The sequence below is a fragment of the Cephus cinctus genome, unplaced genomic scaffold, assembly GCF_000341935.2.
Source record: "Cephus cinctus unplaced genomic scaffold, Ccin1 Ccin1_scaffold0351, whole genome shotgun sequence".
Taxonomy (NCBI): domain Eukaryota; kingdom Metazoa; phylum Arthropoda; class Insecta; order Hymenoptera; family Cephidae; genus Cephus; species Cephus cinctus.
In genome coordinates, this window is record NW_014333043.1 from 593317 (window position 1) to 608453 (window position 15137).

At 36.4% G+C, this 15137-nt stretch overlaps 1 protein-coding gene across 2 annotated transcripts; it reads right to left on the bottom strand.

Moving 5' to 3' along the window:
- Positions 1 to 338: 338 nt before the first annotated feature.
- LOC107267188 (sortilin-related receptor) lies at positions 339 to 12628 on the bottom strand. Of its 2 annotated transcripts, none has more exons than XM_015738553.2 (12): positions 12317 to 12628; positions 9540 to 9815; positions 8551 to 8712; positions 8233 to 8475; positions 7859 to 8115; positions 6718 to 7774; positions 6093 to 6636; positions 3340 to 6009; positions 3004 to 3260; positions 2439 to 2913; positions 2147 to 2350; positions 339 to 2058 (listed from the first exon to the last, which is right to left on the bottom strand). In XM_015738553.2, exons 1-12 carry the CDS (start codon positions 12572 to 12574, stop codon positions 1997 to 1999), a joined length of 6465 nt encoding a protein of 2154 aa, XP_015594039.1. In that variant the 5' UTR covers positions 12575 to 12628; the 3' UTR covers positions 339 to 1996. The 2 variants fall into 2 exon arrangements, with proteins under 2 accessions (XP_015594039.1, XP_024940142.1); XM_025084374.1 differs by lacking the exon at positions 12317 to 12628 and adding an exon at positions 10098 to 10231.
- Between the last annotated feature and the right edge of the window lie 2509 nt (positions 12629 to 15137).

The window sequence follows — 15137 nt, forward strand, 5'->3', positions numbered from 1 at the left end:
GAACTTTACCGAATATTCATTGTCTAGGACTCATTAGGGATTCGTGAAACGACCCCTTTTTCGCTCTACTTTACGTTTTCGCATGGGCCACTATTTCCGCTTACTCTTTGCTGGTAATTGCTTTGCTATGTCGATTCCGGTTAAGGAAAAAACGTATGTTAAACAGTTGCCATGTAAAGGATATGCGTTAAGAGGATCAAACATACATCCAGAAATTGTTAGAACAGTAAATTAAGAGACGACAGGAAGCATTCGGCCCCATTTTACAAATTTTACCTTAATTTTGGCAATTTAAACAATGGATCGTATATCATCAGTGGGAGAATATATGACTACGATTAATATGCCTTAACTTCCTTTATTTACACACAAATATATTATATCACTGTTATCATTATACTTTTCGAGATTTACACAAATAATAACTACAAACTTATCGTCTCTAAAACCAGTTAATAGTCATCGAAGTTCTTTGAAACAACTTTAAGAGAAGGTCATGGTGAACGTAGATGATTTTTCTCAGTTAATTGTAATCATTTCACATATCGTAATAACAAACCAATATGTCATCAATTCAAATCAGTACCTTTTTATGTATATTGTGTGTCTTACTTTAATTAGTATTTTGACATGCCAATCCCATTTATAATACTAAAACTCTTCTCATTATAGAATTGTAATGCGGAAGTCTTTTCTTTTCCGTTATGTCTTAATCAGATTGAGCCTAATTGATTCAAGGTATAAAATAAAAAATGCAACCCTCTTGTCAATCTTTCCCATGGATTTTTTTTATAGCTCAAAGGCCAATAGAAGTTTATGACCCGTTGGGTCTTTTTTTCGCGATAGGTTAACGATAAAAAAAAATTTCTTGTTTTTTGCCAAGTTCAAATGTTACGTCGCAAGACCTCAGCTGGACAGGACGAAAATTATTCAACATAATCGTAATACTAATCATAACCAAATTTGAAGCAAAACAGTCTAGCAAAATAGGCAAATCGTTAATATAAATTTAAAGCCAGGAAAGTCTAATTGTACGAATAGCAAAACAAAATATTAGCGAATTTAAAAAAAGTCTTTTGCTCGGTAACAACGTGTTTTCTTTAGAGTTAAAGACAATGGGAAAACGAAAAACAATAGAAAACGTGCACAAATACGTGAAATTTTTAACAGGTTCGATTATGGCATCCTAGAATTAATCAAAGTTTTAAATTTCGTAGTTCATAGAAAATATTTCATCATTATATACAGAGCGGCCAAGTGATTTGCTCCTGTCGAGAACGATCGGGATGACCGAATGTCATTATAATTTTAAGGACATGTTAATTTTCTATATATACGAACTTAACACAAATGTTGCATTACGCATTGTGTCTCGTGTAGCAATACTGAGCACACAATGAAAATATATGTAGATACATATACAAACAGATATTTCTATAGACGCAGAGTAATCATCTAGAAAATTCCCAAACCCAATCAATAACGTTTAATAATATTCAATACAGTAATTTTGCAAAATGAAAATTATACAACTTTACTTTGATCATACAAAAGAATTAAAAAAATTTATAAAATTCTTTTTAATTTCTTACATTCATTTTAATTATGCGTACACTTTTTGTCCGCCTGCCATAAGAAAATGGCGGTCAGTAAGAAAGGACAGGCCTAAAATTAAAAAAAAATGACGTCGAGAACTAGCAGCTGATCACTCTGTATACGATTTATCCTTTTTTAGTCATGTAAATATTAATTAATAATAGTTTATACAAAGATTTTACGCAAGTGCCTTATTACATTATGCAGTCGCGCTATAAAAAGCAGTCGGACGTTCTAGGACTAGTGATGCATAATCGTATTCTGCTTAACGAATCACTTACACGAAAATCTTTCGAAATGCATAATAAAATTCTATGTATAGTCAATATTATTATAATAATAGTAGTGTCTTTGCATATCCTTAATATATAAATACCAAGTATATGTATACAATGCTTCTCTACGCTATTACCAATGGTTCATCGTCGGAGAATCCACGAATTACAGGGCTGTCCTCCTCATCTGTTAGATAATAAAGTAACAACATCAATTTAAAGTTAAACAAACTTCAATGTCTAAGAAACTAGACGTGTAAAAATGTAAGACGTACCTAGGCCATCAGCAGTTCCTGGGAAAGTAGCCTGTCCCCTCCTGGTATCATAATGACTATTGGCAAATTGCGTAAAGCTATTCGACAACCTTCTATGCCTGATAACGAAGTATCCAAGAACAACACTCAGCGCTACTATCAGTAGGAAAATTGGAATAGCAAAAGAGACGATATTGGATGTGTTCATTGTTACCGGCCACGCGACTGTATTAGACAAAGAAAAAAATCTTACTTAAATGTCACTTTTGACTTAGCAATAATTAGATGCATCATTCACTTCTTCTCCACTTACCCGGTGGACTCTTGATGCTAACAATCTCGCTAAGTCCACTTCGATATCCTTCGCCAGTTACTAACCGTACAGCGAACGAATAAATCACGTCGGTTTTGGCATTTTCATAAATATAAGATGGATGATCACTTTGGAATATTTTAGCAGTCGTTTCGTTGACAGTTCTCGAATCTTCTGATACGAGAATATCATAATGGCGTGAATGTTCAGTAGTGTTTCTAGGTTCTTGCCAGAAGATTATATATTCTTGTTTCTCCCCCTCAAATAATACCTCCAGCTGATGAGGTGCTGGTAACGGAGGAGCTTCATATATCACTGGTTGACTTGGTATAGCATTATCTACATCAGTAGCTATTACTATGCTATATTTGGCACCGTACTGTATGGGGGAGAATGTAGTTTTCATAGCTGTTTCATTGGTAGGAGCTAATGTTACCGTAGTCACATTATTGTACGTCAGTTCGGTGATTGTAATCTAAAAGCAAAAGATAGATGATTATATATGTTATTTTTAAGTTACTGTTACTGCTAGTAACCGGTGTAGGATTTAAAAAAAAATCTTTACCGTGTAACTAATTGGTTCATCCATTGTCGGACAGCTGGAACTCCAAGAGACTATTATCATATCGATCTTTTCTGTCGAATGTGTAACTCGTAGTCTTTTGGGTGGTGCCCGGGTATTGAAATGTGTAACTACTGTTATTGGTTGACTCAAAGGACCAGCACCATATTCACCAACAACACCAACAGCAAACACGTAAGATTCACAAGCTTCCAAATCTCGTATAGCCGTGGTCAGATTAGTTGTAACACTTTTGGCTTCTATATTTAAAAAAAAAAAATGTTGTAGTCTTTCCATACAAAATGGATACTTTGACACTAAATTGTAGTAGGAACTTACCTTTAAAGAGTTCTTGCATGTTGAGTGCATAGTATATGCCGTATTTCCATTTAATTTTAGATTTAGGTGGATTCCAGCTGAGCTTCACGGTAGTACCATGTGCTTTAATTAATTTAGCATCCAGATTCGATACGGATGGTAATGGCGTGTCTTTAGTAGCAGCTTCGACCATCACGAATTTTCCAATGTAATTCTTGCGGAAAGCATTCACCTCGAATTTGTATTTTGTACCGGGAGCTAAGTTCTTTACAACAAATGAATTTGTGAGGGACAATTCAGTTTTCAAGGATGGATAAGGCGTTGGTGCTCTTGCTGTTATATGATATCCATCGACGTCCTTAATTTTCCTCCAGGATAGAGAGACTGTATGGTTAGTAGTTTCAGTAACTACCAAGTCTTGGATATCGTCAATATTCGCAGAACCATCAAACAGTAAATTAGCCACGTTCGAGGAAGCCGACTCATATTCCCTATTCTTAGCGATAACCCAGAATGAGTAATTCGTATCAGCCTCAAATGCAATATCTACAATAAAGGAGGTCTTCTGAAGAGTGTAATGCATTGGTGGTATTGGTGGCGTGATGAAAAGTTCATATCCAGTGATAGGTCCATTTGGATGCAGGGGTGGCCTCCAAGAAACTTCAACTTTAGTTCCATTTCGCTGACTGGCATTCACGTTCCAAGGAGGAGATGGGATACCCTCGCCCGTCATAACATTAAGATATTGGGCTGGCGGGACAACGATATCCTGGCCCTTTAGTTTAACGTAGACAGTGAGATTATAATGAGTGTAAGGTTGAAGATCATTGAACTGATATTCACTGTCATCAATCCAATCAGATGCATTTTTCCATTTAGCATCAGATTCAACGCGTGCGATAGATGGTAGAAATTGGAAGTTAATATTAGTTGGCATAGGCATCCACCAAAAGAAATAGAGACTCGTCGCATTGATGGAGCCTGCATCAACACCCATATGAAGAACCTGGTAAACTCTCGAGTTATTCTTGCTACAGTCTTTCTCATCAAATCCGTCGACGCAGTCCTTTTTACCATCGCAATAGGAAGTCCGGGGGAAGCAGCGTGTACCATCGTCGCATGGGATATAACCTGGAGAACAGGATGGTGTAGTTGGTGGACTTGGGTGATCCTCCTTATGGCATCCTAACTCGTCGCTACGATCAGGACACTCTGCCACGTCGTTGCAGATGTTGCTGAGTGGTACGCAAGAACCATCTGTGCGGCACATGAATTGATCTTCTCGACAACCTCGAGGAAGAACAGAATCACAATGTAGTTCATCTTCGCCATTGGAACAATCCTTGGTACCGTCGCAAATCCAAGCGTCTTCGATGCATTCACTGTTATCGCACATGAATTGATTATCGCGACATACGTTGGGTTGTTCCGTAGTGATAGGTACATCAGTTGGTACATCAAGATTGCCACAGCCGATTTCATCGGAATCGTCTCCACAGTCATCGACACTGTCGCACTTCCACCAATAGGGCACGCACTTTTTATTATTGCACATGAACATCCAGTCGTTACAAAAATTCATTGGCGTTGTGGGGGGCAGTGGTGTAGGTGAGGATACATGAGTACAGTTCACTTCATCAGATCCATCCAGGCAATCCTTATCCCCATCGCAGTGCCAAGTTCCATAAATACATCGGTGGTGCGTACCATTACTCGAGCCACAAGAGAATTGCCATGGTTCGCACTTAATATTATCACAGTTAACCTCATCACTTCCATCCATACAGTCAGGCTCGCTGTCGCAAACCCAACTTCTGGGAATACAAGTCTGATTCTTACCACAGACGAATTCGTCAGACTTGCAAGTACTAGGATGCACCATTGGGCAGTCTTTCTCATCAGAATTATCATGGCAATCATCTTCTCCGTCGCATCTCCATCTATGTGATATGCACCGCTGATTCTTGCACATGAACTGCGACTCGGTGCAATTCATATAGGTGCACTTTTCCTCGTCCTTGCCGTCTCTGCAGTCTCTATCGAGATCGCAAACCCAGTATCTGGGGATGCACTTGTTACCGTCACACTGGAAGTTGCCAGGGCTGCACGTAGTCTTGTGGCAGTCAGCCTCGTCGGAATTATCACCACAATCATTCTCGCCATCACATCGCCATAGTTCCGCAATGCAAATACCGTTTGAGCATGAGAATTGATTGGCAGCACACGTGTGTGCCATCTGGGGACACGTCGAGTTCGCATAGGGCTTAATGCCACCGGGGCAAGTGCATTTGTTATCAGGACCCATTTCCATACCGTCCGGGCAAAGACAGACGTAGTTATTGTTCGGAGCGCCAAGACAAATATGAGAGCAGCTATTATTACTTGCACACTTATTCGTACCGGTCTGCACACTGTGGGCGAAGACTTTCAGATCCATCAATCCAGGGAGTACTCCAATAATGCTGGTAATGCTGACACCGTGATCCTTATCAGCTACGAATATCATAGATTGTTTCCAGTCATCCCAGTACATATTGTCCTTGAATACAGCTACAGCAAACGGATGGGAAACCCTATCATCGCCCATAATAACTTTCTTAAACCGTTTTCCTTCAAAATCCGATGAGCCAATGTAATCTTCCCTCGCATCTACCCAGTAGATCCGTTCAGCTATATGATCAATAGTGATTCCTGTGAACAAAAATGTAAAATAAGAATTTGCTTACAGCTTGTACTTTTGTCTTGATTGCGAAATTTTCTAACTTGTTACTCACCGTTTGGCCATTCCACTGTAGGTTTAGTAAACAATCGTTTGACGTTAGTACCGTCTAAATTGGCACGAGATACTGAAGCATCACCAGGTGCCCAATCTGTCCAGAACATATACCCCAGCATAGGATGAACAGCTATGCCTCTAGGTTTCTTTAGCATTTGTGGTCCTAAGATGGTCCTACGCATTCGTCCCATATTTGACACGTCTGTCTTGATTATTTCAATTTTCATTTTAACGCCATCCACAAAGTAGAGAACATTTGAGACCCAATCCAAAGCCATTCCTTCGATAGAACTCAGATCAGTCTCCACTAGAATTTCAGGATGACTCTTTCCATCTTTAAGACACTGTCTTCCAATGGTGTCATTAACGATATCAGCCCAGTACAGGCAATTGTTCCTCATGTCAAATTCGATAGCAATAACATTTTTTAAGCCATGAACAGCAAAAGGTTCTAATTTCTTTTGTTTCAGATCGATACGTGAAATATGTTCTCGTTGAGCAACCAATAAGAATTCTGGAATTTCCTCCATTGGGCATGGAATCTAAAATAAATTGTATTAATGACATTTATTGCAATTATAAAATGAATATTCAGAAATATATTTCACTATAGAGAGTCGTACCTCGTCAGGTTCAAAATTCTTTTCCAATCCGCCAAAACATTCGTCATCGGGTATTTTGAAGTATCCTTTAGTGCGATTGTAAAATTGGCCAGGTTTGCAAGTACTTGGTACTGCATAAGGATCATAGTGCGTCATGCTCTTATTGCGAATACAGTGATAAGGATTGCCAGTTCGCACAAAACCAGTATCACACTGATAATCATTAGCATCGCACAGACAGGGATTCAGTATAATAGGTCGATCATAATTCGCATTTATGTAACAATTAACGCGTGCTGCTCTTCTCTGATAAACCTCTTTACGACCTAACACACATGGCATGGTGTATTCACCGCTACTCTCGCTGCTAGATGGCGACCAGAACTTAAAGTCATCCGCCTGACAGTCTCTTTCGAATACATTTTTCAAATCTACTTTAACTATTAGCCACTGATGATATCCATTAGTCGATCCAAACATAGTGAAGACAGTTGTATTCTCCCCAGGCTCTGTCATGAGACCATATACACGTAGAACTTCAGAACTGAATGGAGAAGTCTGCCAGGTGTCACCCTCGTCAGTAGAATAATAAATAAAATTAGTTTCATCACGTGATTTAAAATATTTGACGGCTACCAAAACACCACCGTGATCACCCAAATTAAAGAAATAATAATCCCGCATCACTTGCTTCCAAGTAAGACCAGCATCTCTGGAGACGTACAATGCAGGATGACCTTTGAGACTTGTTCCTATCACTCCAGTTGCCATTATAATACCAGGTGCCGATTTGGAACTCATTATCGATACCGATCTCGTTGCCGGGTACAACTGACTGAACTTTTGACTTAAGTGCAATGAGCAATTCCCAGTGCAAGGTATGTAAAAGCCTTCGAGGTTTGCCGTAGGTGCTTTAATAGGGTTCCATGTGACTCCATGATCAAATGTTATCAAAGATATTAGATTTTCTGGACCAATTAATTCCACTTTTGGTATTTCCTTTACTTGCGATGCAATATATATCCCACGTAAGCCTTCTACCTTATAGAAATCAGTGAAAGCTTCGTCTGCGACCTCGCTAAAAATTTAAATACATATAACTATATTACTATTTTATCTCTCTAGTGTGATAATAACATTGTTGAAGTAAAAACTGTCTTACCTTAGCCAACTATCTTTCCATGTATTATTAGGGAAAAACGTGAGTATTCTTTCCAGGGACAATGTGAACGTCGCTGTCTTGTCGTCGATTGTTTCGGATACATAGAGATTGACGATAGTCTCACTATGCGAAACAGCAATGAAAACCCGATTGTGAGACACGTCAGCAATGTGATAGTCTCGACGATTCAATTCAGAATTAAACTCGGCCTTCACAAACGACTGATTCTTGTACGATATGTAGAGATCCAAGTTGTTCTATGAAAAGCAAATAATAATATTATTGAATAGGAAAACCCATTCATGTAATTATTAATGGTAGAGCAATAAACTACATGCAATATAACTTATCCTAACAAACAAATTTCATCTTACACCAGTAGTTTTTATCGTTGCAAACATATAATCTCCCTTAATCTGAAAGTCTTCGACATGGCCGATAATAAAGTTATAGCTTGTAACATGTTGAGATATTTCCACAGCTAATACAGTATTAACACCAGTTGGCTCGATACGTTCAATCAGTAGCTTTCTCGGCATCGTCGACGTCCAGAAGAAGGCTTTCACGAATTGCTGGAAAATACTCCAGGTCTTTCCCATATCCATCGTTAGCCATAACTATGAACAAAATATATTCACTTTAATATATGAGGTATCGCCTAACAATCATGATTAAAATAATGTATAACCTACCTTCCGCGTTCGATTGACTTTATCCAGTATCAAAAAGATGTTAGGATTCTCTTCGTGAAATGAAATTTCACTAGGTTGAAAGGGTAACTTGACTCGAGTGATATTTTTGCCATTATCAGTTGTGATGAAGATCAAATTGTTCCCAATATCAGCAAAGACACACTGTACAAAAGTTATTAAATTTTACTAGTAGTTATATACATGTTCTTATAAATTGGATGAAAACAAAGGAAGCCAGTGATATATGAAGATTTGTAATGTAATGCAGTTACGAAAAAGATATAGGTTTCCCAGAAGCTTACAGGCTTCTGCTTTCTATTTTACCATCTTCTATTTGCTTCCACATACATTCATAGGACAACCAGAAAAATAAGCGTGAGATAAAATACATTCTGGACGATAAGAAATTAATGATGAAGCAGTAACTTTATATGACAAAGAACGCTCGTTCATTCCATAAGAGTTATCAATCAGTAAGATAATAACAAATGAATCATCTGTTTTCCCAGATGAAGATTATCTACTGGTAATGCCAACAGCTTACGCAGCAAACACTCCAAGGATATAAATATCAATGTATAAATTAAAGCTGACTATTACTCTAATAAACATCACCAATTATTGACTAAGAAAATTAAAAAATTCCGTAAGTGAACAAACTAATCAAAATACAACACCCATTTATAATTGTTCAAATAAACTAAACCGTGTTTCTCTATGGCTCGAAGAGAGCCTTTAATTAGCATCATACAGATTGTTCATTACAGTGATATAGTAGTGTTGTCAAAGTACAAACCGATAACAAAATCCCAGAAAAAACTGGTAATAAACATAATGAATCGCAAATGAAAAGAAAAATATCGAAAACAAAAATAATAGAAGCCCAACCGTATAAAACTGACCTAGTCAATCTCATCTAATGAATAACATTCATCATGCAACATTTTCAGATACAGAATCACCCGCCTTAGAGATGAAAGACAACTCACGTGGGTATTGAACTTCGGATGGTTGTAGAATTTATCCAAAGATGCGTATGGTGCATCAGGCTCGTCAGATATTTTGAACAAATCAGTCTTGTTCTCGAAGCTATCGCCATAATCGTAACTGATATAAACAGCACTGGGATTGGTCGTTGTCTGAAACCTCGGTTGCATCCGCGACAACGGCGTTGTGCTGTCTCTTGCCAAGCATATTATAACATTGGAGCCCTCACCCACCCAATGTACCATCAACTGTTGATGAGCATCCTTGAGGGCATTAACCTGCAACACAAAGATATGATTAGTTACTCCATCTGCATAGAAAAAGAATTTTGATTCAACGTATCAAGGGTGAATAACGCATGAATGGCAATGGCAAATGTTGCTTTATAAGATGAACAGCACGAGAACTATGCAGGAACTGTCTAATGTTATACATATATCAATGCAGTTTGAAGCGGTTTTATCAGCGATAGTCGTGGGTATCATCAATTATCTTTTTATCATATACCCTCCTTCAATTCGCTTAATCGCTGTGGTCAAAAAAGATAAGACGTTTCATACCAAGAGACAAACAATTTGTATATTATTATTGCTAAAATAAAGGAGGAAAGTTTGACCAAATGGTTCCAAAAACGTATTAATACTGGGCAAATCTATAAGCTCGTAAAACGAAGAGTCTCCGGATGATAAGATAGACTGGCTTAGTTTGATTTGTCAGGCTCCGACTGATCCGTTGAAGTCTTAAAGTGTATTGCGTCTGTGAAGGATGATGCAGAAAAATTCGATTTACATGGATCAATTACTACGTGTCAATGTGAGATTGGTAGAAAACAAAAAAAAAGCAGCAACAGTAATATAAATATGGGATACCCCGAGATTTTACTTATAAAAATGATTCAGTCTTCTGTTTCCGAGATACTGTGCTAAAATGACTAGTCAGTTTTTGCGATTAGAAGCTGCATGTATGTACAACAAGTTAGTTACCGTATTTCATTTGGCAAATGATGTATGCATGCATACGTATATGTATGTATAGGTCTAGACTTATTCAGCACTAGTGCATCGACAGAAATTAACTCTATTTGATTTTTTTCTCTGCCAACTTCAGTTAATAAATTAGACATGAATAACCCTACCAATTATAAATGTTTGACGTGTGTCCTATGTATTATATATTAATTACACATACACCCATGTATCATTATCTATGCCCACATCCCGTGATGAATTCATGACTAATTTTTACGCGATATTATATATCGTAAATGATTTAATGAGCATGACAATAGCTAACCAGAAAATTTGCTTATATATTCTATTACATTTTTTAATGGAAATTTTTATGTACTTAGGGTGTGAGTCCAGAGCTTCCCATTGTCCGGTAATGAGTTTAATGTAGCTGCTGAATTTGATTGACATTGATCCAATGATAATCACATATGGGAAAATGATAGGAGAATCCAGGGACGTCTCCGTGGAGCAATCAAGATAAATGAGACAAATTGGCAAATGAAAATAGAAAGAGCACAACGTCCAGTGGCCAATTACGTTATTGGGATGGTGAAACTTTTAAACGGCTCTTCATGTGAGAGGTAGTCGTGGATAATCGATGCAGCTTCAGCTGCGATTCTTTTTTGCAACGTGTACATACATATCTCGCAGAGCCGAGTGAACAAATTATGGATGAAGATGTTCGAAGCATCGTCCCTGAGAAAATAATGAATCAATTATAGGTCGTGTGAAGATATTTTACTTGCCATCAAATAAAGAGTGCAAATAATATCACTGATAAAAATTGCCACGTGATCCTGATAACGAGCGACCCACGGGACCGTATCATACTTCTCTTCTCATCAATGTTTTATCAGTATAGATACATTGTTATTGACCAATGATTTCACACGGATAAGACATAAAAAAACTGTCTCCGAAATAAGGAATTATTTATACGTCAACATGAATTTTGATAATTACGTCGCAGTCGTAGAAGTCAATATCGTAGACTTGAACAATAAATTTTACCGACCTACTTTTTAACCCTTAATTTCTAGAACATTCGATGACACTTTTTCTAAAGAATGCGGGCATGTAAATGTTTTCGTACATGAAATACAGTAAATTGCGTTATATTTGGTAAATTGCCAGGCACTAATGCCAAATTAAAAAAAATGAAAAATAAAAAAGAGAAAACATTGCCTTGACGCAAATAAAACCAGCGGATGACAGTAATGTATTCGTTGAAATGAGAATAACGCAAGTTCTGGCACAATTTAACCTATTAAACATTCCACACCCGGAAACCAGTGTTAAAGCTAGAACCCATCAAGGGATCGGTACCCTGGAAGTGGAATATTCTGTGAAATATATACGAGGAAACCAAATACGAAACAGTTATAGACCTTTGCATGTCAATAACACAGAGGAACGTGACACATAATTGTTTTCCTTTCTGAACTAACTAATCTACAGTTGGAAGACGCTGTTAGCTCTTTAGATATCTAATCTACTGCACAGCCTTATATTACGCATGTTTATATACATATACCTGAATTTACGCAGTCCAATGTACATATTATTAAGAATCAAGTAAATTTTTTTTACAAGTGGATACACCGCTCGTAGAGAATATTAAGACGTCAACGGACTAACGCGAGTCTTAAGTTTCAATATCAATATTTTTGTTTGCAATAATTGTGGCTGTTATCAGTATAAAAAATGAATCTTTTACGAAACCTAAATACCAATTTTTATTAAAATATATGGGAAGTCGTTGCACTGACCTTGGTAGTAATGTTTGGTGTAGTCTTCGTTGTAGGAGCATCCCTTCGAGTACGTTCAAATGACGTCTCCTCGTCATCGAAAGTTTGCGGCCTGTTGATAATTATAGGCGTCCGACGATTGGAAGTAGCGTCTTCCGAAGAAATATGAAGATTATTTGCTCTGTCACCGAACCTCTCACCATAATTATAATTAATTAGGAGAAACAGATGTAAAATCAAGGTAAAGTGGTAAAAGACCGATGTCACCCGGGCGGCCATCTTGTCTAGACTGACTTTTTTTAATGATCAACATAAATGGCTGAGGGAAACAAGATGCACAACTTCACTGGGAAATATATTCTTCTCTTAGTAACTGATGCGCTTGCGCTATGTACCGTGTACTGGGTATTAGTTCGTCTTCGAATGTAGAGTGCGCTGCGTTCGTTCTATGATTCTCATTGGCTGTTGATTATCTAGTTCATTGAGAAGATTAATTTTAACCAATCCTAAACCATCTTTTTGTCTCTCTTAACATAACTGTGAACTCGAATTATGATTAATTACATGGTCAACCATATCGCAGTGCTAATTTATTACTAGATTGAATATCTTGCTTAATTTTTAAACAATATAGTTGGTGCGTAGATTTTGGCGCAAACCAAGAACTCAAATTTTAAGAACTATTGATTACAAATAAAAAGTTGCTCCGAAAATCCCTTCTAGAAAATGCATTCTTGTTATGTAATATTATGATGAAGTAAGACTGCATGTTACGAATAATATAATTTCCAAATACATGATGGTACTTTGAAAAATTATAAATGTACTTGGTAGTGATCTATTTGAAATTGATGGTTATATTTTATAATATTAACGTCGAAAAAATTTTGGCACATATGAATATTTATACTTTTATGCCAGAAGAGCCTTTATTGTCATGAATAATTTTACGTTATCTTATCAAGTTATCAGTCACTTCATTTCTTAGATGCATACGAGATAAAATGTGAAAGTAATGAGACATAATATTAATCAGCAATGACAAACTAGTAAATAAGAATCGTAGTAAAAGTGAAGCTTCGATAGAGGCAATGAATAAACGTTTTTAATGAAGACCCCCAGACGTAATAATAAAAGTATATTAGATAATGGGTTTCATTTCCTGATGGCTCCGGCAGCCCCTACTCTCTGTCACCAGACCCATTTAATCCCACACTTCTGATCTGCTCACGCTACCACTAGTATCTATAAGTTGTACAAGAGAGAGTCCATTATGATGGGAAGAATTCTCGTAATTACTGGGAAATTTGTAGTAGTTGATGGCTCATACCTCTGGAATTAAATTTAGCCCTTTGAATGTATATAACTTACAAATGGTAGGAGCTATTATGATGAAACAGCCCCTGTGTTTATTCTATTTTTTAAAAGGAATTTTAAAATGAATTTATTTGAAAACTATTTAATTAATGGAATACGCAGAATTATGGTCAGTCATCCATACCTTAAATGATTCTATAATGTAACCGAAAAATAATTTGAAAATCCTGACAATGACGTTTTTCAAATTAAATGCATAAAATCGACGGTATAATAATATTAGAACATTTTGGCATTCCGAAACGTTTGTGAATTTTAGAAATTCCAAATAATATATAAACCGTCTCGTTCGAGACGTCTGAAGGAGAAAAATATGTTTTCAAGGCGTTTTGAAATGGAGACTATGAAATTCTTGAAAACCACACGCTATTATCAGGAACGTCATCTCACACTATTTCAGGAACGTTACCTTTGTAAAGGTTATACTACACAAACGTCTCTCAATATTGTTTAATCGTTTATTCAATAATGATAATATTCCTTCCCAAGCAGTCATTAAATCCGAATCCTGCTCTCGCTCGACAAATTCAAAGTAAAGTCCATCGTCTAATATAAAGGCATTGTATTATTATTATTATTATTATTATTATTATTATTATTATTATTATTATTATTATTATTATTATTATTATTATTATTATTATTATTATTATTATTATTATTATTATTATTATTATTATTATTATTATTATTATTATTATTATTATTATTATTATTATTATTATTATTATTATTATTATTATTATTATACCGTATTATACGGAAGGATCACATCAAACGTGTCTTCATTCCATTGGGTATTATCAAGCCCATCAGTCATCAATACGTAATATCCAAAAAGAAGCACTTACAAAGTGTCACACATAGATGTAAATGCGCCATGTTTGTTGGCAAGTGTCGAGAGTGTATTATTGCATGTGTAATTTCATCGATTAAAAAAGCTACAAAAGATCATGTTAAAGTGGGCATAGTACTAAAATTAATTTATGCTTATTCTTCGCAGCAATTTAGTGTGGTTAAAACAATTTTTCAATGTCTTTCTCTCTCTCTCTCTCTCTCTCTCTCTCTCTCTCTCTCGTTCTTTCTCACTCTGCATCCGGATCTGGACATTCATGTATTATGTTCAAATGATCTTTGAAACGCGCTGTAGACGCATTCATCCTGCTCTACGACTATGAGTAATGTACAGGTTACTCAATGGGAGTAATATACATATATCTATATATAGTCACTGATTGGCAGAGAATATTATACAATAATAATTGATATACGATGATTTGTATATGTCCTTCCATTGAAATATCGCGTATACCTCTGAGGAGGGATGTGGCTTTCAATGATTTTTATAACTAAAACGATGCATATAGGATGACTTTCGAATTAAATACCAAGCCAGAGCGAGGGTTCGTTTTCAAATACATTGAAAAAGCAGGCTTCTAGCGTAATGCTAACGATACAGTTATGT

Bases quoted from the DNA above. Each gene is read 5' to 3' on its own strand.
- LOC107267188 (XM_015738553.2), bottom strand. From the start codon at position 12,574: ATGGCCGCCCGGGTGACATCGGTCTTTTACCACTTTACCTTGATTTTA. The intron at 8,713-9,539 runs GTGAGTTGTCTT...ACTTTTGTACAG, and splicing joins ATCCGAAGTTCAATACCCAC to TGTGTCTTTGCTGATATTGG. The intron at 7,775-7,858 runs GTAAGACAGTTT...TTAAATTTTTAG, and splicing joins TGGAAAGATAGTTGGCTAAG to CGAGGTCGCAGACGAAGCTT.